At 40.7% G+C, this 24,658-nt stretch overlaps 2 protein-coding genes across 2 annotated transcripts in view; both read right to left on the minus strand.

Annotated features, from left to right (window-relative positions):
- The window catches only part of LOC137256765 (uncharacterized), a 34,134-nt gene that overhangs the window by 5,297 nt on the left and 4,179 nt on the right, over nt 1-24,658 (minus strand). Inside the window, exons 2-10 of the mRNA XM_067794566.1 lie at nt 23,995-24,048; nt 22,681-22,845; nt 20,894-21,039; nt 20,238-20,336; nt 18,679-18,736; nt 17,080-17,237; nt 14,025-14,460; nt 13,175-13,455; nt 11,963-12,220 (exon numbers count right to left, since the gene is read on the minus strand). Of these exons, the coding sequence (XP_067650667.1) occupies nt 11,963-12,220; nt 13,175-13,455; nt 14,025-14,460; nt 17,080-17,237; nt 18,679-18,736; nt 20,238-20,336; nt 20,894-21,039; nt 22,681-22,845; nt 23,995-24,048 (1,655 nt within the window). The remainder of the gene's footprint in view (nt 1-11,962; nt 12,221-13,174; nt 13,456-14,024; nt 14,461-17,079; nt 17,238-18,678; nt 18,737-20,237; nt 20,337-20,893; nt 21,040-22,680; nt 22,846-23,994; nt 24,049-24,658) is intronic.
- Nucleotides 45-11,317, minus strand: LOC137258729 (mucin-2-like). Its single transcript, XM_067796425.1, has 2 exons — nt 11,269-11,317; nt 45-9,720 (listed from the first exon to the last, which is right to left on the minus strand). Exons 1-2 carry the CDS (start codon nt 11,315-11,317, stop codon nt 4,229-4,231), a joined length of 5,541 nt encoding a protein of 1,846 aa, XP_067652526.1. The 3' UTR covers nt 45-4,228.

Below are 24,658 nucleotides of genomic sequence, written 5' to 3' on the forward strand. Positions count from 1 at the left end.
TAAATAAAGGTATTGATCCACCAATACACGTGATGTATGTAAATAAGGGTATTGGTCCACCAGTACATGTGATATATGTAAATAAGGGTATTGATCCACCAATACACGTGATGTATGTAAATAAGGGTATTGATCCACCAATACACGTGATGTATGTAAATAACGTTGTTGGTCCACAGTACACGTTGTTGTGAAAACGACACAAGTTATAGGGGCCGTTCAAAAGTTTTGGCCAGGGGCGGATGAGGGTGATTTAGGGGGTTTGGGGTGGGGTGGATTACCCCCATTTTCCTCTTGGTGGGTCATTAATTTTGTACAGGTATGTGCCAGAGTGTCACTTACTTTGTACATACATTTTAGGAGGGGATTCTTCACACTCAACATGCTTATCCATAAAAAGGCGTCATCATCACCCATCTTGCCATAAATTATGAACGGCCCCTACGGTTAATGGTTCACCTAATTTGATCACAGCATGTCTGTTTACTGAGGGAGGATAACCCGACGTAATGGGTTTTCCACATCATGGTTTTCTGATCTGCATACATAAGACAGTCGACTTGGCCACCTGTGATCCGTCAGAGACAGAAAAAAGTGTTCAAGAGCAAAGGCGGGATTTGTTTACATCGCATCATAGTTCCATTTGGCCATATGCCAACATTCTACAAAAACACAACAGAAAATACCGACATCAATCATCTTTAGAGTTATCCCCTTTCATATGCAGACGACACACTGTGACGTCATGTAGGTGAGTTTTTGTAATTCATCGTAAATTGTGATTGTATTTTGTGCATGTACATTGTCTTCTAATCTGACCTCGCTAGTAAGGACAACATTTGAGTGAGGGCCATAGACTTGAATGTCCTTTCATGACATTATGTTCGACGTTGCCAAAATAACCCTGCTGTATCGGGTGATGCTCGCGTATATTTTCCAATATCTGGTGTTTGCAAATGCCAGGTGGTACGATAAGGCATTTGTGTAACTTTAGAATATAACATTCCGAATTTCGGATATATAGTAAGCAAAACAAAGCACTACAACGACATTACAAAATAAAAGTTATTTAGTTTCTTCTGAAAATGAGATATTTGCTCAATATTCTGGCCACCATTACATGTTACATTGAAAAGTTGACCTATGTAACTTTACCTCATTGACTGTGCATTGCAACATTTTATTTACCTCATGTATGTCAAATTGTGTATATCTATGCTGACGTAAACGACAAACCAAACTGTAAATGTGCAAACATGCATTGCAAAATAGTTGTATAACTGGAATAGACTCTAATACATTATTAAATAAGTTTTAGATGCTAATATGGCTTCACTGTTCATGGTGAATATCAAGGGTTGTGTTGTGAGACATTGTCATGAAAAATTACACATAGGGATATAAACAACTGTATGGTCGCTAGTTACTCTGGGATTATATATCTGAAATGTTGTTGATAAAACGAAATTGGTGTTTCAGTGTTGGTGTCGGATGTCATGTCGCTCTATTATTGCAATACAAAAATTACTAAAAGTTTGTGTCCACGCAAGGCAATGTTATAGCGCTGATCACTTATGAGACAACAAAAAGACAGAGACAACATGACATGATCTAATATACATGTGCCTATAGCGTCACATCTTGGAAGAATTACAAGACGATGGTGTGACATACGGGTACAATGTACCGTCATCGTCGATAAATCACATGGAGGACGAAAATGACATGGAACCCTCACATGACGATGTATCACTATCGTCGAACAATCACATGACGATATAAGCCTATCGTCGAACAATCACAAGAGGAGGTAATGCAATCGTCCAACAATCACATGAAGATGTATTCCTATCGTCGAACAATCACATCACGATGTAATACGTTGGTCGAACAATCACATGGCGATAAAACCCTATCGTCCAACAATCACATTAAGAGGTAATACAATCGTCCAACAATCACATGACTATATAATACAAACATCGAACAATAACATGACAATGTAATACAATCACCGAACAATCACATGACGATATAACCCTATCGCCGAACAATCACATGAAGAGGTAGTACAACCGTCCAGCAATCACATGACGCTATATTCCTATCGTCGAACAATCACATGGCGATATAATCCTATCGTCGAACAATCACATGACTCTACTAAGTGCTGGTCGGTATTATGACGTGATGTGCACACCGTTCATGTAGTCGTGAACATAGTCTGTCCTAAAACATTTTACTAAACAAAACATAGTATAGACGCAGCTCGCACACAAAGCCAACAAACATGTAACATGATCACATGGTGGTTTATTACAGCCGATGTTACAACCTGAATACATTGTCACCCGAGCTACAAATTTACAACATTAATGCATTGGCGTGCGTGTAAGTAATATATAACACTATCATAGGTAACCTTAGTGTCTCTAACACGTATCTTTGAGAATTATCACAAAACAATTGAAAGAGGCACTCTCCTCAATATTCGAATGATCAATGTCTGTATGCAACAAAAGAAATTAAATGGGACAAAATATGGTGTGCTTTAAAATGAATCTGACGCATAAAAGTACAAATGTTATCAAAACTTTTGGGGCCTGGGTGCAATTGTACAAAACAACCTTTGCGCTAAGGTAATCCTGAGTCCCATGCCTTAGCATAGACTTACGATAGTCTAAGCGGTAAGGTTGTTTTGTACATCGGCATTCACAACATTGACAACTTTAGCCCCAAGAAACGACTATGTTTCCTGTACCAAATGAATCGCTATCGATTGTGCTATTTCGTGTTTGGGTTTGTTGTTCCACCAGAATCAACTCAGTAGAGTATTTTCTGTCCAGCAGTGTGTTCTCTAGTTTCGATTCAGACACATCAGTCGATGTAAAGAGAGGAGGTTCGCTTTAGAGCCAATTCCATGGTCATTGAGCATAGATTATGAAACAGAGTTTGACATACAACCTCCAAAGCATTATGGCAGCAGAGCAACAACACCTGACACTGATACAGCCACAACAAACACATGTGTATAAAGGCGTGGACATGAAATGTAACATTATATGGTTCAGTACAGATGTTCTCAGAAAGCGGTCACGGACAGAGCATATGTTGGAACCTAACTTGCACTGTCACTAGGCAAACGTTACTCAGTCAACGGTGCAACGGCTGCAAGTAAGGTAAAATTAAATATGAAATATTGCATATCATTGAATAATCCTTTGTCTATAATGATTTACCCTTGTAGGTTTCCTTACAGGCAAAAGAAAGTTATGACATGCACCAATTGGCATTATGTTGAATAAAGTTCGAAAGATGCGGACGAGGGAAGGTATGCATTGGTGTTTCATATTTAGTAATCTTTACACCGCTTTTATAATAATGTGACCACATAACATATATACTTGATACTGCTTAATATTTTGTTCTCATTTGGGGAACTAAACCCGCGATGACAGGCGAAATCTTTCTCCACTAAGCTATCCTAGTGTCAACTCTCTCTGTTGCCAGGCAACCGAACTCTGACTACCCTATAGGCAAAAGTAAAAGCTACTCCCAAATACAGATGATCACAAATCATTTCGCCAGAATTGTTTGTTTGTTTATCTTGTTTGTGTTTCTCAACTGTAGAACACATTTAGCTTCATTTCACCAATTTGTCACTTCGGACTGACAGATCTTTATCGTAATGCATGTAACTACTAAAATGACTTCCTTTTGCCTTTCGTTTCTGTGTACATTTGCATTCTCTACAGATAGGTCTTCTTTGATGTAGACTGTGTTAGACGTTGAGTAAAGTATGTAGGAAGCATCTTAGGGTTAATCTGTCATTGAAAGAATGGTTGTCAGGGAAACCCGTTTGTTTTGTGGAGTGTGTGGAAAATTGAAATCGAAACAAAAGAAAACACAAAATAGTTCAAAACACCATACACGCAAACTCCCGACTAAAAGGTTAAAACTGGCTCCCTCTACTACTACTGATGTTCTATCACCACTTACGTATCATCATAGCCAAAAGTCCTGTTACTCACTGTGTTCTGATAACATTTACTCTATCCCCATCATTTCGATTTAAAGATTTTCTAAAACAGCATACAGGATTGGCGGTACGGAATTACTTATAGTCATCACAATATCTTATACAAGGCTACATATTTGTAGAAATCTGTAAACGGTGGTAAAGCGTGTTCAGTAGGAAACTTGTGCAAAGGACACAGAAGTATGGCTTTTACCACTGCCTCTGCACTTGTCTTTGTTTTATGTTAGACTCTGTTCGTCGAATATGTCCATTTGATGCACGACGGAGTTGACTGGGACCACGATGAGTGTTTGCCAGACTTTGTCTTCTTTGTTGAATAGGACTAAAAGACCGCCTTTGCACCAGTGTTGTATGTGGTTTTCGCGAATCCCATACTTGGGTGTTCTTGTTTGCTATCTGAAAACTGTGGGATTGAGATTTGAGCTTGCCTTTCTTGTTTTTGGACTCATGGCTGTTTGCCACTAGATTGCTCATGATACGGTTCTGCTGATTGATAATTAGGTTGATGTGCACAGGATTTGTTTTGTTTTGAAACCGTGACCTTCGTTTCAACACCTTTGGCAGGTTTTGAACTCTTGAACCCGGAAGTGGAGATCTTGAGGGTAAGCGTGTTGTTCTATAGGTATTTTGAACGAGTTTGGCGCGTCTGTTCAGGCGAGCACGGAAAGGATAACTGCCTTTGGTGAGTACCTGGCGATTCTGTCTTAGACGAGCTGCTGTGAGACTTTGCCCGTTACGAGATGCGGGTTTTGGTCGTTTCACGTTCCATGTTGGTTTTCCTGGTCTAGGTGAGTTTAAAACCACGGATTTAGTCCGTGGAATGTAATTTGTACGTCTTGAACTGAACACGTTATTCAATGACCTTTGTTGATTTGGCTTCTGTCCATGTGATTTGATGGTACTAGGTGCCCTCATTGATGGTCTATGCTGCAACAGGCTTTGTTTCTGTCTAAACACAGCATCAATATGCTGAACAGACTTTGTAGGTTTATTTAACTTATATGACTCTCTTTGCTGCATTTGGCTTTGTTCTCGGGGTTGCAGTATGAGCGAAGAATGAAGAGGCTGAACAGATGTTCTGGGTGTATTCAATCTCATTGAGGCTCGTTGTTCCATTTGACCTTGTTTTTGCGGTTGCGACCTGAACGAAGCATCAATAGGTTGAACAGATTTTCTATGTGTATTTAATCTAAATGAGGTTCGTTGTTGCATTTGACTGTGTTTTTGTGGTTGCTGTCTAAATTCAGCATCAGCAGGATGGGGAGATTTCCTAGGTGTATCTAATGCAATCCCAATGCTATTTCTCAGTGGCAAATTCATTCTGGATTTCCTTTGTGATATTCTTTGATTTGTCGTTGGCACCCTGAAGTGCTTGTCTATGGCATTGGTGTTGCGTTGATGAAACATGCCCGTACGTTTTTGTGGAATGGGAGCGCTGAGCATTTCACTGAGTTGTTGCATTCCCTCTCCATAGGACAGACCACTCAAACCCTCTTCTGATGGGAAAGGAATCCTTGATGGTCCTTCACCTTGAAGGTCTGAACCATGGAATGGAACGGCAGACTCTTGCCCATATAACATGCCTTGGTGTCCAAATTGTTTATCCTCTGGCATCAGAAATGTGGTCGGTGACTGACTGGGCAGTCTGAGATCTCCGAATGTTTGTATTTGCGTTTTCCCCGGACTTGGTTGCATTTGTGCCGAGTCTTTAAAGTTATCTGTTGCAGGAAGTTGCATATTGAAGTCTGACTGATAGGTACGGGGGCTTGAGTCTAGAATCTCCAGAGCTGCATTAGGGCTTTCTCCATGAAAAGACATTGGGAAACTTCCACTTTCATAACTGTATGCTTCGGAATACCCGGTATTCTTAACAGGGTTTGATGATGGTTTCAGTTTGCCGTGGAGAGACCATCGTTTTCCAGCCCTTGAAGAGAAATCAAAAAGCCCTTGTTCGTTGAAGGGCGCAAATTTAATGGCTTCTTGGTTTTGAACAGAGACTGTCGTGTCAATGGTCATATCTCTTACAGCTGATGCAGGTTGGCCACTAACAACAAAAGGCTCAACAAGCGGATCTATTTGTGCCTGATCGACTGGACCAGGCATATCTAGGATTTGTGCATCACCAACAGGTATTCCATCTTGACCCACAGTTTTAGAAGCTGATGATCCAATTGTCACAGGTGACAGAGGAGGACCGATACCAATTTCACTTGGGACCTGAATGCCTGTGGCGATGCTAGATGTGGGGCCATCAAGCACTTGTATCGATTGTCCTGTATTGTCAGGAACATGACCTCTTCCAAAAGCATTTTGGGAATTTAACCCATTAGGGCCAGATGTTTGCGTCGATACGGATTGGGCACTCCCCAAATGAACACGGTTGAGAATAGGACCTGGTTGAGGAACCGTGACCTCACGAGAATTAACAACTTCACCGGCTGTTTGTATATTACTGTTGATTGTTGCATCTTGAACGAGAAGGACACTTCCAGACTGCCCTGGGTTTGGAACTGAATTGAAGTTATTATTACCGGATGTTTGAGAAGATCCCAGTTGTACACTGGGGGCTTCACGAGAATTTACAACCACACCCGCTGCTTGAGCATTATTATTAATAGTTGCATCTTGAATTACAAGGACATCTCCTGGACTTGTAACTGGTACCGATTGTGGACTTCCTGATTGCGAATTACCACTATTCATGTCAAGAATATTTGCAGGGACACTATTTGTCAGTTGTAAATCGGACCCTGGCATCTGTCCAGTAGCTGCATGGTCAGACACTATTATGGGCTGTGCAATGTTGCCTGAAATAACTGATGAAGAGGAAGCTGAAGCGGAACCTAACTCTACTATTTCAGTCCTTGCTGGTGTGTTTGTGGCATGGGCCAGTTTCTTTATGGATGACGATGTAGTTTCTTTATTGACAGCCTCTGAAGACGCTTGGGACCCCAAATCAATTAAATGATTGGCCTGAACTGTCTGTGGGAGTACCTTTTTTACTGGAAGTGATGTGGTTGGCTGTAGTAATGGGTCAAGGTGGATATTCTTTTGCAGTGACGTCCCAGAGGACTTTGATTGGACGTCAAGTGGCTGTTGATTAACAGCAAATGATTGGGTAGATGTTTTACTGCTTTGAGGTTTGTTATCAACAAGGACTTCTGTTGTAGCTGGGCTAATATGCCTACTTGTTATCAGCTTATCAAGGGGTGCTTGCCTCTTAGTGATCATCGCAGGAGAAGAAATCGATGAACTTTCAACAAAAGTCTGCATGTTAGTGATAGCTGGGTTATCAGCAATACGTTGAAGTAATGGTTGCACTTGTGACTGCTTTCCTGTAGAACTTGTGGGTATTTGTATTGTAGGGGAGGTGACACTTGACGAATTGCTGAGAGTTGGGATTTCTAAAATGATTTCATTTGTAGACATTTGTTTAGTAGCAACAGCAGAGCTTCTGGAAGTCTGATTTGAGGAAGTACTTCCTGAAGGCACTTTTATATGTTGAACTGGAGTGGAAGAATTGATGGGATTGGAATGCGTTTGTGTAGATGGTGTCGTGTTTACATATGATGTCATGCTGACAGGTGTAAGTGTTTGATCAGAAGAGGACACAGCAATGGACACGCTGTTTGAGGAAGCAGACTGGTTTGAACTAGGTGTTGTAGGATATTTAATAGATAGTTTTCCAGAAGGTGTAACAACAGTGGAATTCGCATCAGTTGTCAGCATTCTTCTAAGAAGGGAGATTATAGATGTCAACTGTGGTAAAACTGAATATGAATTAAGAGTTTGATTGGAATCGAGTGACAAAGCGTTATCGTTGGTATTTCCTCGTGATGCAACCGCCGGCAGGGCACCTGCTGTTAACTGCTGCACAGGGGTAAAGGTAGAAGAGGGAATGCTTGTTTGTTTAAAATCTAGTGCTTGTGCAGCCAAACCATGTAGAGGACCCCTTAGCGTTCCTGTGTTAAGTGTTTGTACAATACCAGTTGGTGTTTGCCTTGTAGAGGTACTGTGGATTTGCTGCAATCCTTGAACAGATACATTTTGGCTTGTGGATGCCGTATGGTTAGATGATGTGTTTCCAGTAATAAAAGTTGGGAGAACCTGAATTGATCCTTGGTTTCTGGGCAGAGTCATTTTCGTTACATTGTTTCCTATAGAGGTCGGTGGAACTTCAAGTGATCCTTGGTTTCCAGATAGAGTCTGCTTTGTTACCGTTTTTCCTTTGGAAGTCGATGGAACTTCAAGTGGTCCTTTGTTTCCAGATAGAGTCTGCTTTGTTACCGTTTTTCCTGTAGAGGTTGGTGGAACATCAAGTGATCCTTGGTTTCCAGATAGAGTCTGCTTTGTTACCGTTTTTCCTGTAGAGGTTGGTGGAACTTCAAGTGGTCCTTGGTTTCCAGATAGAGTCTGCTTTGTTACGGTTTTTCCTGTAGAGGTCGATGGAACTTCAAGTGGTCCTTGGTTTCCAGATAGAGTCTGCTTTGTTACGGTTTTTCCTGTAGAGGTTGGTGGAACATCAAGTGATCCTTGGTTTCCAGATAGAGTCTGCTTTGTTACGGTTTTTCCTGTAGAGGTTGGTGGAACTTCAAGTGATCCTTGGTTTCCAGATAGAGTCTGCTTTGTTACCGTTTTTCCTGTAGAGGTTGGTGGAACATCAAGTGATCCTTGGTTTCCAGATAGAGTCTGATTTGCTACGGTTTTTCCTGTAGAGGTTGGTGGAACTTCAAGTGATCCTTGGTTTCCAGATAGAGTCTGCTTTGGTACGTTTTTTCCTGTAGAAGTCGATGGAACTTCACGTGGTCCTTGGTTTCCAGATAGAGTCTGCTTTGTTACGGTTTTTCCTGTAGAGGCTGGTGGAACTTCAAGTGATCCTTGGTTTCCAGATAGAGTCTGCTTTGTTACCGTTTTTCCTGTAGAGGTTGGTGGAACATCAAGTGATCCTTGGTTTCCAGATAGAGTCTGCTTTGTTACGTTTTTTCCTGTAGAAGTCGATGGAACTTCACGTGGTCCTTGGTTTCCAGATAGAGTCTGCTTTGTTACGGTTTTTCCTGTAGAGGTTGGTGGAACTTCAAGTGATCCTTGGTTTCCAGATAGAGTCTGCTTTGTTACGGTTTTTCCTGTAGAGGTCGGTGGAACATCAAGTGATCTTTGGTTTCCAGATAGAGTCTGCTTTGTTACGGTTTTTCCTGTAGAGGTTGGTGGAACATCAAGTGATCCTTTGTTTCCAGATAGAGTCTGCTTTGTTACGGTTTTTCCTGTAGAGGTTGGTGGAACATCAAGTGATCCTTGGTTTCCAGATAGAGTCTGCTTTGTTACCGTTTTTCCTGTAGAGGTTGGTGGAACTTCAAGTGATCCTTTGTTTCCAGATAGAGTCTGCTTTGTTACGTTTTTTCCTGTAGAAGTCGATGGAACTTCACGTGGTCCTTGGATTCCAGATAGAGTCTGCTTTGTTACGGTTTTTCCTGTAGAGGTTGGTGGAACTTCAAGTGATCCTTGGTTTCCAGATAGAGTCTGCTTTGTTACGGTTTTTCCTGTAGAGGTCGGTGGAACATCAAGTGATCTTTGGTTTCCAGATAGAGTCTGCTTTGTTACCGTTGTTCCATTAGAGGTACGTGGAGCATCAAGCGATACTTGGTTTCCTAGTAGAGTCTGCTTTGTCACTGATTTCTCAGCAGCTGTTAACAGAAAATCAGGAGATCCGTGGCTTGTAAATGCATTGTGTTTAGTTACATTTATTCCAGGAGAGGTTGAGTGGGCTTCAAGAGATCCTTGGTTTGTATGAATGCTTTGTTTCGATACAGTCCTTTCGCTTAACGTTGGAGCATCAGTAAACTCTCGCTTGGCAAGTACCGTTTGTTTTAACACTGTTTGCCTGGTAGCAGAATAAGCTTTAGGATATGCCTCATGTGGTATTTTGGTAGGTTCCACAATGGTTTGCTTTGAGGAAGTAGCAGACGATGCGACAACAACAGCATTAGTTGTAGTAGCAGCAGCAGCAGTGGTGGTGGTAGTATTTGTGGTAGTAGTAGTAGTAGTAGTAGTAGTAGTAGTAGCAGCAGCAGCAGCAGTAGTGACTGCATCCTGAAGTAAATGGGCCTCAGGTAGAAGTGCGGACTGGCGTTTTAGTCCAGCCTGTCTGGGTGTCACAAAGAGGGCATAAGCAGATCCTTGCTGTTCCAATATCGGCTTTACAGCTTGTCGTGGAGTGACACTAGTTGCAGTAGATCTAATGTTTGGTGTGTCAGTTACAGACAGTGGACCATTTGGAAGAACATTATTCCACTGTGTAGTTTGGAAATCTTTTGACCTTGAACCAGCCTGGAAAGATCTGATATGTGATGTTTGATGTAAGCCAGGTGCTTTTGCTATAGCATCCTGAGTAACCTTCTCAGGTATGGGTGCGTTAGTGAGAGGAGGAATTTGGCTGCGAATTCTAACTTCGGGGGTCCTAACTTGGCCCCCTTTGTCTAGCACAGGCTTCATACTGATATCATATCTATTATGGGTTTCAGTCCATGTCTTTAGCAAACCCCTCTTTTCGTGGGGAAGACGGTTTGACAAAAGGGATACTGCATTGTCTAAAATCTGGTTTTCTGAAATACTGTGACCCTCATGATTAGGTGTTACATAATTTCTGCCTACCGACATTGGAACAGGGCGATGAACAGATAATTCCTTTATGAATGAATTATCTCCTGCCCCGTTAGTTATTATGGGATCTTTGAGAATGATTTGTGGATTTCCACTTATCATAGAATGCTTTTGGACATCTGTTTGTACATTCTGGTCTAGAACTCTTTCTGATTCCATGGGAGATGTGTTTGAAGGGCCTGATGCAGATGTAGATAATGATGAGATTGTAGTTATTGCTGGTGTGTGTGCACGTGGGGGCATAACAGTCATGGGTGATTGCTTTGTTCTCTGGGTAACTGAAGGAGTCGTCGTTATTGTACGTGAAACCTTTGTTGACTGCTCTTTCCTTAAACTGTCTGATGATTTAGTGTTAACGCTTGTGGCGGAAGAGAACACTTGTCCCATTGGCCGTGCTATTAAGGGGTCCGTATTAGCGGATGTTGACGGAAACCGTCTCACTATGGGATCCCTGCTTACCATAGGTGTTCTTCTAGCATTATTTAAACGTAGTTGCCTTCGTGTAAAGAGGCTCTTTATGGGAATGTTTTGTGAGATAAGATTATCAAAAGAGCGTTCTGATTTCACCTTACCTGGCCCTGCTAGTGCGGCACGCTTTGAGCGATGTTCTGCTTTCTTCATTTCATTAACATTCAAGAGATTCCTTTTGGATATTTGCTCAGCTTCTGAAGCACTATTTTTACTACCCTGATAATATAAATTATTGTCCTTCGCAGTCTTAATATTTACAACAGGGATCATGTCCTTTATTTCGGCGTGCATAAGGAAATGTCCATACTTCGTTGGTTCTTTGATCGCTTTATTGCCGTCACCTACATCGCGCAAACGTTTTTCAGTATCCTGGAGTATGAGGAGAGGATTTAAAACCTCGGATGATTTTCCTGGACTTTTCCAGTCTCTTCCTTTCAACGGATTCGCCCAATCACGGTTGGCACCTGTAGTGGAGTCCAAAGGATGAGATTTCAGTATAAATTCGTTTGCTTGTGCAAGTGCGTGTGCAGTGCTCCGAGAATCCAGTGGCAGTGCTGAGAGTCCAGATGGGTGCTCAGTAGGAGGAACAGACAAGGTGGTGTGGTCACTAACAAACACAGTAGTTGGTGTTACACGTGAGGCATGCGTCAGGGGAAGAGTAACAGATATAGGATTAGTAACAGATACATCAACAGGCAATATTCTTACGTTAAGTGTTAGGTTGTACGGGTGCACGTGTACATCTAGGCTACGTTCAATAGCATGTTTCAAAGCGACATTTCTATCAAACGGTACCGTGGATCCCTGTGCTGGTGCTCCGGCTCCTCCAAAGACCCGTGGATCTTGGTATTGTGATGGTGCTGTACCCTGGTTGCCTGTGGGTGGCATAGATACTATTATTTCGTGTATCTGACCAGTGCCACCTGTTTGGCTGCTGACGATTTGACGAATCTGGTCCATCACCGCAGGAGTACCTACTAGCTGCTGAAGCTCTGCTTGGGTCATTGCGCCATGTGGACCATTAGGATCCAACTGTACTTGTATCTCTGTCAGCTGAAGAAACACAAGAAGGAATGGTGTTACTAAACATAGCACCAATTACGTGGTTCAGTTTTTTCGTTTGTGCATCGTCTATATAAAGCATAATTTCTTAATTAAGGTCAAACCATGAATGTTCTGAATGTTTTCGCCTGATATGGAGGGGTAGTTCAGCGGTTACCGCGTTCGCTAGCAACGCCAAGGACCCAGGTTCGATTCCCACATGGATACATTGGGTAAAGCAAATTCTGGTGTCCACCGTTGTGATATTGCTGGACTGTTGTAAAATACGTCCAAGATCAATCTCGTTCATTTACTGATACGTGAACTTGCAATCCACACCATGTGGAAGTACCTTGACAGGCTATCCATACATGCGTCCATACGATCCACACTGTAGATGTTACAGCAAGGATAATGAGCTTAGCGTACTAAACTACCCACCCGAAATAGCCGTTGAGAAACATTTTCAGCCTCAAATTGTGGAGTCAGTAACAAACATCAGTATCTTGTGTTAGACTTTCTATATTCAGGATGCATTGTAGCATATATATTCACACACATACATACACACACACATACGTGCGCAGCTGTACTTAGCTGAAACGTTTGTTATGGCAGAGTGAGTGAGTGAGTGAGTGGTTTATCGCTGCTTCGATCAGGTATCGGGTATATCACGACATGTCAACCGTATATAAGAGTACCAGAGAGGTGAAAGTGAAGGTGAATTCGTCTACTTGATATATAGAAGCACAAGCATCGATATGGTGCTGAGAAACTTAGGCGTATAATCGGAACCAGCCGGGATTCGAACCACGATCAAAGGCTTCTAGCACATCCAAGGGATGAAACTGCTTCCCGCTCTTTAGTCGACACCCAATGTCATCTCTTGACAGAAGCAAATCTAAACGGATATCGTGGCGGGTTTCAGCTTTTGTAAAATACATCAGAGATTATAGTATCACCAACCTGTTCTCCGTTTGGTCCAATCCTCTGTGTCTGTATGACTTGAAGGTCAAGATGATCTGGTGGTCGTGCTGCACCTGTACCTCCTGGTGCAGTTCCTCCTGGTGAAGTTCCTCCTGGTGCAGTTCCTCCTGATGCAGTTCCTACTGGTGCGGTTCCGCCCACCTGGCCGTGGTTGACACCATGGGGACTACCGTGCTGGCTGGTATGTTGAGTGTTATGCCCAGATCCTGTACCTCCACCGTTACCCTGGACCTGACCAGGGGGGCCTAAGTTGACCGGTCCTGTATAACATTCAACACCATTGCAAATATAAGCTGGATGGAAATACTCCACCATAAAGCGTGGTACGTGTACTTTGCAAGAATGGTGTTAAAACTAATTGCTAATTTACTACCGAAAACAAAGTGACAATCACATGAACAGAGAATTATCTCATAACACCACTCACATGAAATTTGTGCACAAAATGGTTTCCACTTGGAGTAAAAGGCTAAATAGTGGGGAATATTAGATATATGGATCGCTGAAAATATGATATGGTACATTCGTGAAAAGTGTACTGTCAACATCTGCACCACGGAAATACTAAAGCTTTGCATACACATCCATATAACATAACAACCAGCAGCAATGGTCTTGCAATAACACGATAATGATCTGATATACTGAAAGATAGTATATCTGGTCTTTCAGAGTGCATCAGCATTAAATATCTACTGCGGTATCTTCTGGTGTATTCTTGGCTACCATCCTCCTGCCCTGTTTCCAGGAAGCCAATACGGTTTGACACATTAAATCAGCTATATCAAGAGCGTGCTCTGTCTGAAACATCTATGGCAATGACACTCGCCTTGTTGCTGAAACTGTGGAACTCCGTGAGAATGTCCTTTTGCCTGCAGGCCCAGTTGTTCTGGGGTCAGGGCATTTGGCGACAAACCCTTGCTTTGAAGCCATCGTTGAAGAGTCTTGTTGAACAAAGCGTCAACATTTATCTGTGACAATCTTTGTGATATAAAGTCATTTTGCCTGGGGGCGCTGTCGAGTTGCAAGCGTGACTGTTGTATATATTGGGGATCTGCATAGCGCAGGATGTTACTGTTAATGACACGATCGAAATGGGGTTGAGTGGGTCGGTAGTTGTCCATGAGGAACACTTCAATAGGTATATTTTTCATCGGGGAGTGGTGGATGTTTGAAAAGCCATGACCTCCTTGACCTCCGTGACCTCCGTGACCTCCATGGCCATGGGAATCGTGAGACTCGTAGAGACGTCTGAGCATTTGGATCTAAAACAAATACCAATTACATTGTTCGAATATTTTCCAATTTACATCTCCGAATTTCACAAATATGTGAAAAAAAGGATCTCCAAATCAGATTAGCCTTTATCGAACTATTGAAATAGTGCTGCATGTACTGGTGTCCCCAAAACTAAACAACGCCTGACACTTCACTTATGTCTCTCTAACAATGATAACCTTTTACGCCCCAATCAGAAGTGACGTTGAAAGGTCAAATATTGCACAAAATGTACGATTATTGAAATACCAGTATATATTTATAAACAACGTTTTAGATTTGCCTGGGGTGCTACAGAAACAGTTGTAAAAGAGTATGTTATGGATGAAGTGTGACATTTATAAGAGTGTTTGTTTCGTACCATGTCAAAACCTGACAATAAGATAGTATGCTACGATGTAATCGATCACTTATGATCGGACCATTGCTGCTACATCACTATATCATTTATCACTTCTTGCCCTTGCATAAACGTGTGGGTAAACGAAGTACACGCCCATATATCATGGCAACAGAGGAGAATTCGATGTTGATGTACATGAGATTTCTCTGCAATGTTTCGGCATGTGCGGTACACCTAGTAACGATTTGTCTCGTTGCCAGTTTAAATTTGTCCTATCATTTGCCCGTCCTTTCATATACGTCAAATATATCGTAAGGTTTACAGTTTAATGTCTTCAAACTTAAGATTGATTGAGTGACTGTTTAGTACTGCATTGGGGTTTTGGGGTCATAAGCTACTTGTGGCCCTGTGTTTGCATTTAGTCCTGAGACGAGCCAACTGTACAGAGAGGTACAGAGAGGTTTTAGTAAGACATGTTCTTTCGATAACAAAAACAAGGGCCTTCACCTGTTCGCCTAATGAACCCTTTCAATATCATTTCCATAGCACATATACACCGAACACTTACAAAATCCAAATAATTGAGCTAAAAACAGTAGCTACAAGTTTAAAAACAAATCCTACATACTACAAATCATCTCTAGTTTCTTTAGCATCACAAATGCTCTACATCCAAGCTTGATACTGTTGCTAGCAATGTTCTTTTTCTTGTATTGGCAGAAACGTGGAACGTGAAATTAGTGAAACCAAATATATTTTTGCAAGCATTTCAAGAATGTATTTTGTCCTATGCATTATTCGGCGATAGGCTGAAAGAGGGTAAGATTCTTTATGGATAGCAACTTCTTTATTGATTGATTGGCATTATTAGAAGCCGGTAAGTGATGAGAGGGTAAGATTCTTTATGGATAACAACTTCTTTATTGCATATGATGCAACGTTTCGGTATGGATCCTTATGCCGTTGTCAAGCAAGAGTGGAGTAATACATCACAGAACAGACTTATGTCTCAAATCAGGAGACACAAGCGCTCAATCAACAGAGATCAGGGATATCTCATCCCAACTGCATACAATGAACTTATAAAAATAACAGATTAGAGCTCACCAGCCACCATTACTAATTACCCTATCAGCCATGTATACTTTGTCACAGCTACAGCCACTATTGGCTTCCTCTTATTGTCTCATCATTACTACCACCCATTGTTGTTGTCGTTAATCCCCCACCTTTGATTCATACCTACATGTTGTTATTACTTTATCCCTGTCCATGTATATAAGTCTGTTCTGTGATGTATTACTCCACTCTTGCTTGACAACGGTATAAGGATCTATACCGAAACGTCGCATCATATGCAATAAAGAAGTTGTTATCCATAAAGAATCTTACCCTCTCATCACTTACCGGCTTCTAATAATGCCAATCAAACATATGATAGGCTGAAAGTTAAATTAAAGATCAATATACAAAATATTCATCTAAACATCATATGATTTGTCGTATTCACAAATCAACATGTGAGGCCACAATCCCCTAAGCACAGACTTTGGTTGGTTGATCTTTAGAGAAGGATTAAGGTTTGGTGGATTTAAAAATGGAAATGAACACTAATGATAACGACGTCTGCCTCTCCAAATGTCATGTAACTCAATAATGATTGATGTATGGCAGAGGAAAAAAGACAGGCTAAAGCTTGTTCCGATTTGAATTATTTGGACAACATTATTTCACAAAAGAAAAGGATAAACAAAAATATACTGACGAAAAGAAGTTTGTGATAACTTAATAACTTGATATACCGCACATACAGAAACTCCTCACGAAAACTATTCCCGCAAATTTAAGGTCCGAAAGGTTTAGGTTGTGTCAAACATACTTTTGTTGCTGTGATACTGAATGCGGAGTCAAAAGCATTTATAATCATGATGTCGTCATAATAGTATTATCGAAATTTCGCCTGGATCTTCAAAGATGTTTCGTGCTTTCTATCTACTGTTTAACAGATTGGATACCATTTTGTAAGGGAGAATATACAGCTGTGTTCCCTAAAGTTGTACGAAACAAAACCTTCACTCATTTGAGTGAGTATAGTTTTAGGCACTTTTGCAATAGTCCAGATTTATCACCAGAAATGGGCCTCACAGATTGCGCCCAGGTGGGGAATCGAACTCGGGTCTTCAGCGTGACGAGAAAACACCTTAACCACTGGGCTACCCCACTGCTCCAAAGTGTTGTTATGTAGGTGTTAAAGTTGTTTTACCTGGTAAGGAGAGATGTATTGGACGTCCTCAAACAACGTCCACATGACGCTTTGATGACAAGGGGGTGTGGTCAGGCTACCATAGTAGCGGTAGTAACGCGTCGTATCAGCGGGCAGCAGTCCCAGGAGATTCAAGGACTGCAGATCGGTAAAGTTACCTGGAACAACACATTGTTGTTATTGATACAACCATAACTGTGCACATAATACCCAAGTTGTTGGGTTGTACGATTCATGAGTCTCACCACTTGTATTTTTCTTGTAAGAACAGACACATCGTGTGGTCTTTAGCAATCCATGTTTCTCCTAATAGGCGAGACAGTATCGGGTTTCAATGCTTACAGACTTGGTTGACAAGTCATGGTATCGCAATTGCGTAGACCGAAGCTCGTGATATCAATCACAAGATTATCTGGTCCAGGTTCAGATATTTGCATATCGCCGTCACGTAGCTAGGTTGTGGTGGAGCGCGGCGTGAAACGATAAACAAACTTTATTCTGAATTATAATTGTTTAGCATGTTTTTCAAGTAACCAAAACCAAGAGACTGAGGACGTATTCTGTGAAGAATGGTGTATTGCAATTGTTAAAAATCCACTCTTATCTCATCCAGTACAGATTATTTGCACTGGTCCTATTCTGGGTGAATATGGCATAGTCTATATAGGCCAGTCCAGTGCATTTGTCCAGTAACGGCTTTTACTCTGGCCGATATGGCTTAGAAGCTCAGTTCGGTCAAATATTTATATCCTTCCATTGCAAGGTTGGGCTTAACGTAACCATGTATTCATCCATCTGTTTGTGTGTGGCTTATGTCTCCTTCCAGCAGACAGCACTCGTTCACAAATGTCCCCACAATACTTTGAGACTGTACCTCCCGTCTCTTCTCTACCAACACAGACCCAGATAAATCGGCAATATTGGACCCATACTGTCCCAGTGATAATTCACCGGCAGGTATTGGACCACATATGTCAGTTCAGCCCTGGGAATTGTTGTCTTCGTAACTGTGTCAACTATGGTCCTGTACAAGCTAACCTTTAACTATTCCGACACATTCGGCTCAGTTTCGAATTTCATGCCGGTACAGCTGTTATGCCGGGGTGGCCCAATTATGTAATGCGTGTTTACTATTAGTACGTGCCAGATACGTTTATCTGTGGTAATGCATGAAAAATGACACTCGCTTCGATTTAAATTATGTTTCTCCTAAACCTTGGGTAAAGACATTTTGTCTCTGAAGACACTGGAAGAAAGAATGGATCCTTCCGAGCGTTGAATGTCGAGTTTAAGGTTCACCACCAGTCAGAGACGAACAGTTTAACGTCTCCAAAACAGGAGATATAATATACAGTAACAGGCAAACATCTAGACCACTACCAGACGGACCAAACAATAAATAACCAGTTATTATCCTAATCTGATCAGAAAGAGAATGCTAACCGTATTAGAACATTCGATAAAGGTGTACATGTGGCTAGTTCAGCACTGTCTTTGAAGTCATCGAACATCAGGTTCCCCTGATTTGTCACCATCAGAATGCAACCACTCAGCAAACTTATAAGGGGCTGTCAGGGCAACGTTCATTCAAAGACTTACCAGCATACTTTGCTCGAACCAGTCCTTCCTCAATGGGTCTGAAGTAAGGGTTTTCCCTCTGCAAATACAAATATAGTTCCGTCAGCGAATTTGCCAACGTTACAGAGGAATTTGACATTGGACATTGACTCAGGAGTGTATTGTAAAAGCATAACCATCATTTCGTGAAATCATGCAGTAGGAAGGTAGGAAGTTCCAATACGGGGAGGGGTGCGCCAACAGACTGCTTTGTGTATATATTGTTACGTTGCATAGCGCTGTGCGTTAAAGACACAACAAAGACCATTCAACTCAGATTGAGTATGTTTTTGGTAGTTGAGCACCTACTTTAACCCGCGGAACATTTAATCTGTATCCATGGCCAAGATACTGTTCCTGAAAGAGTATAGGGGGTACATGTAGGTGAAAACAATTGTTAGTATTAGGCAGACGAATGTTTATTACACGTACATGAAAACAATGGTTAGCGTATGTAGGTAGAAAAATGGTTGGTATATGTAGGTGAAAACAATGGTTAGTCTATGGAGACTGAAAGAACAGGCCCCCCTACGTTATTGAAGGAATTACAGCAAATTTGAAGGAATTGCATTTCCCACTCGCGAAACAGTTGCAGTGATATCGGTAGTTTAGCGGTAATAACATAAACACAACGCCCCTGTCGGAAGCAATGTCGGTAATACTTGAAACAAGATCGGCCATCGTCGGAGATTCCTCGGCTCCGTTCCGCGATTTGTCGGTCGCGTCCTGAAACTCACACATCAAAATGTGGCGTCACTAGGAAGGGCCCGTCTCGGTGAGTTTTGTTTTCAGTTTCTAGTGATTGCATTTTTATAATTATCCATCTTTGACCACCCCTGTTGAATGCGTCTAGGTATGAGGAGTTGTCAGAGCCATAGATTTTTTTGTATGGAAAGATCGTCACTGCAAAAGCGCGTCACAAGTCATGCTCCTGGGTGTTGTTTACGTCTCAACATCGGAAGCCTCCGGGGACTTGACTTCTGACGCTCTTTTGCAGTGACAATCTTTCCCTACAAAAAAATAATCTATGGCTCTGACAACTCCTCATACCTAGACACATTCAACACGGCGGCGCTGCAAGAAAGAGTGTTAAATGTTGGTGAAAACAAGTAAGTAGATGCAGGTAACAGGAATGGTTGTTACTTAACGGTGAAACCAATCATAAGTAATTGTTGGTGAAAAGAATGATTGGTATATATTGTTCAAAACAATGACTAGTATATGTATGTGAACGAATGGTTGTTACACGTTTTGGAAAACAGTGGTTAGTTTGGTGGGTGAAAATATTATTGATACATGTAGGTGAGAAGAATGGTAAGTATGTGGAGGTTGAAGAATGGCTGCTACATGTGGTTAGCAAATGTATGGAAAGGAATGCTGTTGGTAACAATGGCTAGTGTATGTTGGTAAAAGTGTGGATGCTATATTGAGGTGAAAACAATGACCAGCATATGCGAGTAAACGAATGGCTGGGTCGTTATGTAGCTAACACGAATGATTGGTATTATGTTTCCATTAAAAACGTTTTCTGTCTTACTCACAGCTATGTCAAAAAACGTCCCAAGCACAGCAAGACCGTCTCTGAACCTCATGGCGTTTGACAAGCTTCCATATTTGGTGGCATAACTTACGATGTGCATCTGTATGAAAGCAGAGGTAGATGTTATTGATACATCAAGGCAGGAACAGCACAAATAGCACGTGTGACATCTGTGCCAGACACAGAACACTTACTGTTTGTGTCAAGAAGGCAACAAGATGTCAGTACGTAACATTGTGTGTAATTACTTCGACAATACCCGGATACCATTAACGCAAAATGGTATATTCACACGCAACGCTCTTATGTGGATATTACGTCATCAACAGAACAATATATTATCAATTACATAATATGTTTAACCCTTCCTTTGTTACTAGCAACGCCTGCAATTGTGTTCCAGAGTCTCAGATTGTCGCTGATAATACCGCTCAAAGGTTCGTCTGGTACTGGTTGGACTGTACTATTTAGTGACGGAAGTCACTTCCTTGGGTTTGTGTTTATGAGGGTGGCTTAAAACAACCGAAGAACAAATCATATAACACCATGGCCACGTATGTCTGTGTGGGGCCATGTCTTTCTGTGTGGTTTCGTTTAGAACAAAATTATTGAGAACCTCCCATGATCAAACGAAAAAGGAACGCCATTTCCTCTTACCTCCAAAGGATATTTTCTGCCATTGATGGAGTGTTCCGAACCGAGGTTGTTGGAGCTGCCCCAGTGGAAGTGTAGCTCAGCGGTGTTGTACTGACCGTCAAGGCCGCCTCCCTCCACGGACATGTTACCAAATATAGATATACTTGCTGGAAGTAACACACAAGTTGAATTACATGATATGAAAAAAGGTTACCTGTGTTTGAAAATTAATGTTTGACCATTTGTGTTAATATATATTTGCATTCATGTCCAGAATCTGTAAATGCCTTTAGTCTTTCAGGATACGACAATGACCCTCTGAATAACAGTACCGTGTCTTTTGAGCTTATCTATGAGTAAGGAAGCTCCTTTCATAACTATAACAGTACCTTATCCATCAGTAAGGAAGCTCCTTTCATAACTATAACAGTACCGTGTCTTTTGAGCTTATCTATCAGTAAGGAAGCTCCTTTCATAACTATAACAGTACCGTGTCTTTTGAGCTTATCTATCAGGAAGGAAGTTTCTTTCATAACTATAACAGTACCTCATCTATCAGGAAGGAAGATCCTTTCATAACTATCACAGTACCTTATCTATCAGTAAGGAAGTTCCTTTCATAACTATAACAGTACCGTGTCTTTTGAGCTTATCTATCAGGAAGGAAGTTCCTGTCATTACTATAACAGTACCTTATCTATCAGTAAGGAAGCTCCTTTCATAACTATAACAGTACCGTGTCTTTTGAGCTTATCTATCAGTAAGGAAGTTCCTTTCATTACTATAACAATACCGTGTCTTTTGAGCTTATCTATCAATAAGGAAGTTCCTGTCATTACTATAACAGTACCGTGTCTTTTGAGCTTATCTATCAGTAAGGAAGTTCCTTTCATTACTATAACAATACCGTGTTTTTTGAGCTTATCTATCAGTAAGGAAGTTCCTTTCATAACTATAACAGTACCGTGTCTTTTGAGCTTATCTATCAGTAAGGAAGTTCCTTTCATTACTATAACAATACCGTGTTTTTTGAGCTTATCTATCAGTAAGGAAGTTCCTGTCATTACTATAACAGTACCGTGTCTTTTGAGCTTATCTATCAGTAAGGAAGTTCCTGTCATTACTATAACAGTACCGTGTCTTTTGAGCTTATCTATCAGTAAGGAAGTTCCTGTCATTACTATAACAGTACCGTGTCTTTTGAGCTTATCTATCAGTAAGGAAGTTCCTTTCATAACTATAACAGTACCGTGTCTTTTGAGCTTATCTATCATTAAGGAAATTCCTTTCATTACTATAACAATACCGTGTCTTTTGAGCTTATCTATCAATAAGGAAGTTCATTTCATTACTATAACAATACCGTGTCTTTTGAGCTTATCTATCAGTAAGGAAATTCCTTTCATAACTATAACACAACCAGGCCCATTGTCATATGAGTCAAACAAAGAACACGGCCAATATGAAGATGAAGTTAAGGATGACTATTTCTCTGGGGGAACTAAGAATTACTCAATTTTCAGATCCTTTCTGTCAGTATCGTACTTTTGCTAAGATGTTCGATAAAGTTTGCAAAACGTTACTTTCACTTTGATAGCTGCTCAAAGTGGCTTAGGGGATAAACCCACAAGATGAATGTGTGTGTGATTGTGCGTTTGTACATCAAGCAGTATCACAAGACACAAGAAAAGGTTTTCACTTTCTCTTTAGAAACATTTCACTAAATAGCTGGTTAACTCTTTCATTAGTCTTTAAAATGTAGTTGAACGCACTGCGAGCATTTTAAACACTTGGTTGTTCATTACTACCTGTGTGACCATTGTTAGTGAGCCTGAAGGCAGTCCTTAAGCCATCGAAGTTGTTGAACCTGAAGCGAGGTAGCTCCTGGTATATGATATTCCGATCTTGAATATTCACGGGTGACTGCCTCGTACCGCTACACGTCGGATATAGCAGCGACCAGTTTCCCGGGCCTGATAAAGAAACATTCGAAATAGTCATTATCTATAATTGTGGAGCTTTTGAACTGCGCATAGAGAGAAGTTATGGTCGTTTCCACATTCTTACTCCTTCATCAGGTGACAAGAACGGCTGATCAAGTGGATGTAATCGTGATGAAGGAGTAAGAATACATTCCGCAACTTCTTGTACATCAAAATACAGGCGGTCATTATTGCCATTATAGTCTTTATTATTTAAGCATACTGAAAAACGGAGAATTGTAACTTTGTATATCTTGTGTCGCATATATGTACATCCGTGCATAAAATAAGTAGCACTAGGCATTTTAAAATGATTTTTTTGTCTGAAATGAAATTTTAAACTCTTTATAACCTTTATAATTTGATAGAGCAAACATTAGACATTTCAAAAACATAATTAAACAATTACCATGTACTTTAATTAGGACAATTGCCATTGTTCAAAAATATGTTTTTCGAAAAGTTAAAGTGATAATTGATTGTTATTTGGCCTATATATTCATTATTTACTGTGAATGGATGAAAGTTCGTAAAGTAAGATTTAGGAAAATTTACATAGTAAAACGTAAAATTATAAAATGCCGTAAAGGCTGAAAGAAAGAAACCGATTTTCAGTTGTAATTATCAATATCCAACAGAAGTTTGTATTCAATACAATAAACTCAAAATCATAAAAGATGTATTCAAAAGTCTTTTTAATGTTTAATGTCTTTTTAATTATTAGAGACAAGTCATGTTGAAATTGTGATCCACGTTTGTAGATTAAGTTACTAAGTAACATTTCATGAAACGACTGAAATATTTTGATTGCTGTTGCACAAAATGACGCGAAATGGCTGACTCCCTGAGTTATTTCACGAAATGCCTGAAATTTCTAGTCGATTCGAGAAATGACTGATTTCACAATCTGACTGTAACACATGCACACAAATTGAAATTGAATACTTTGCTATCTTACCTCGTGCATTTTGAAGGTATGATGTACGATAGCAAAATATGCTTGTTTTAATCAGTATTTCATTCAATTCAGTTTCTGTCTTGGAGAGTCACCATAAACATACATGAACTGTTTATCAGCAGTATCGCATCTATGTGCCTCCGCTGACATAGACAAATGATGAATGATTGGACAAAAATTACCTGACTCGCCCTTGTAGCTCCAGTGATGGCTGAGATCACCGCCCCCATTTCCGCCTGGAATATTTAGAATTGAACACAGATCAAGTTATTTGTATTTCAATAATTGAAAATCATATCATCAATGAGAATGCTGCACATATAAAGACGTTGTTTGAAGTTGAACGTCAACCTGCCTTACATGTTCCTCCAAGGGAACATTACTCTGATCTCTTAATCCGTTTGGTTGCCGTTGGGTTATTTTATGTACAGCATAAACTGACACGTAGATAATTAAATCAACTGTAATGCAGATCACCACGGCGCCTGTAAACTCATCATGCCAAGAATATGAGCATTTGGTACTTCTACGGTAATAATAAGTGAAATTTATTACCATATCGCAATACAAGAGGATTATATCATTGTCCGCCGCCTTTGACAACGACGCCTAATACATAATGTTAATCCCCAGTGATGCGGGCGTTTGTAGTTTATGATGGTAAGGCTGGATACATGTAAGGTTTGCTGTCAAATAATAAACTTCCTCGTAATCGATGAATTCCCTTTCTGCGTAGAAGGTTTGATGGGAACATCTCTTTTATTCTCCACCTTTGAAAAATATATCATTTGGACTAATGTGTCTTAATCATGTGCCTTACCACAGATGAAATAGAATGCGTCTTTT

This window comes from Haliotis asinina, chromosome 1, assembly GCF_037392515.1.
Source record: "Haliotis asinina isolate JCU_RB_2024 chromosome 1, JCU_Hal_asi_v2, whole genome shotgun sequence".
Lineage (NCBI taxonomy): Eukaryota > Metazoa > Mollusca > Gastropoda > Lepetellida > Haliotidae > Haliotis > Haliotis asinina.

Coding starts and splice junctions, on each gene's coding strand:
- LOC137258729 (XM_067796425.1), bottom strand. CDS start 11,317: ATGAAGAAAGCAGAACATCGCTCAAAGCGTGCCGCACTAGCAGGGCCA. Junction 9,721..11,268: donor TGCCGCACTAGCAGGGCCAG/GTAAGGTGAAAT, acceptor TTCTGTTAACAG/CTGCTGAGAAATCAGTGACA.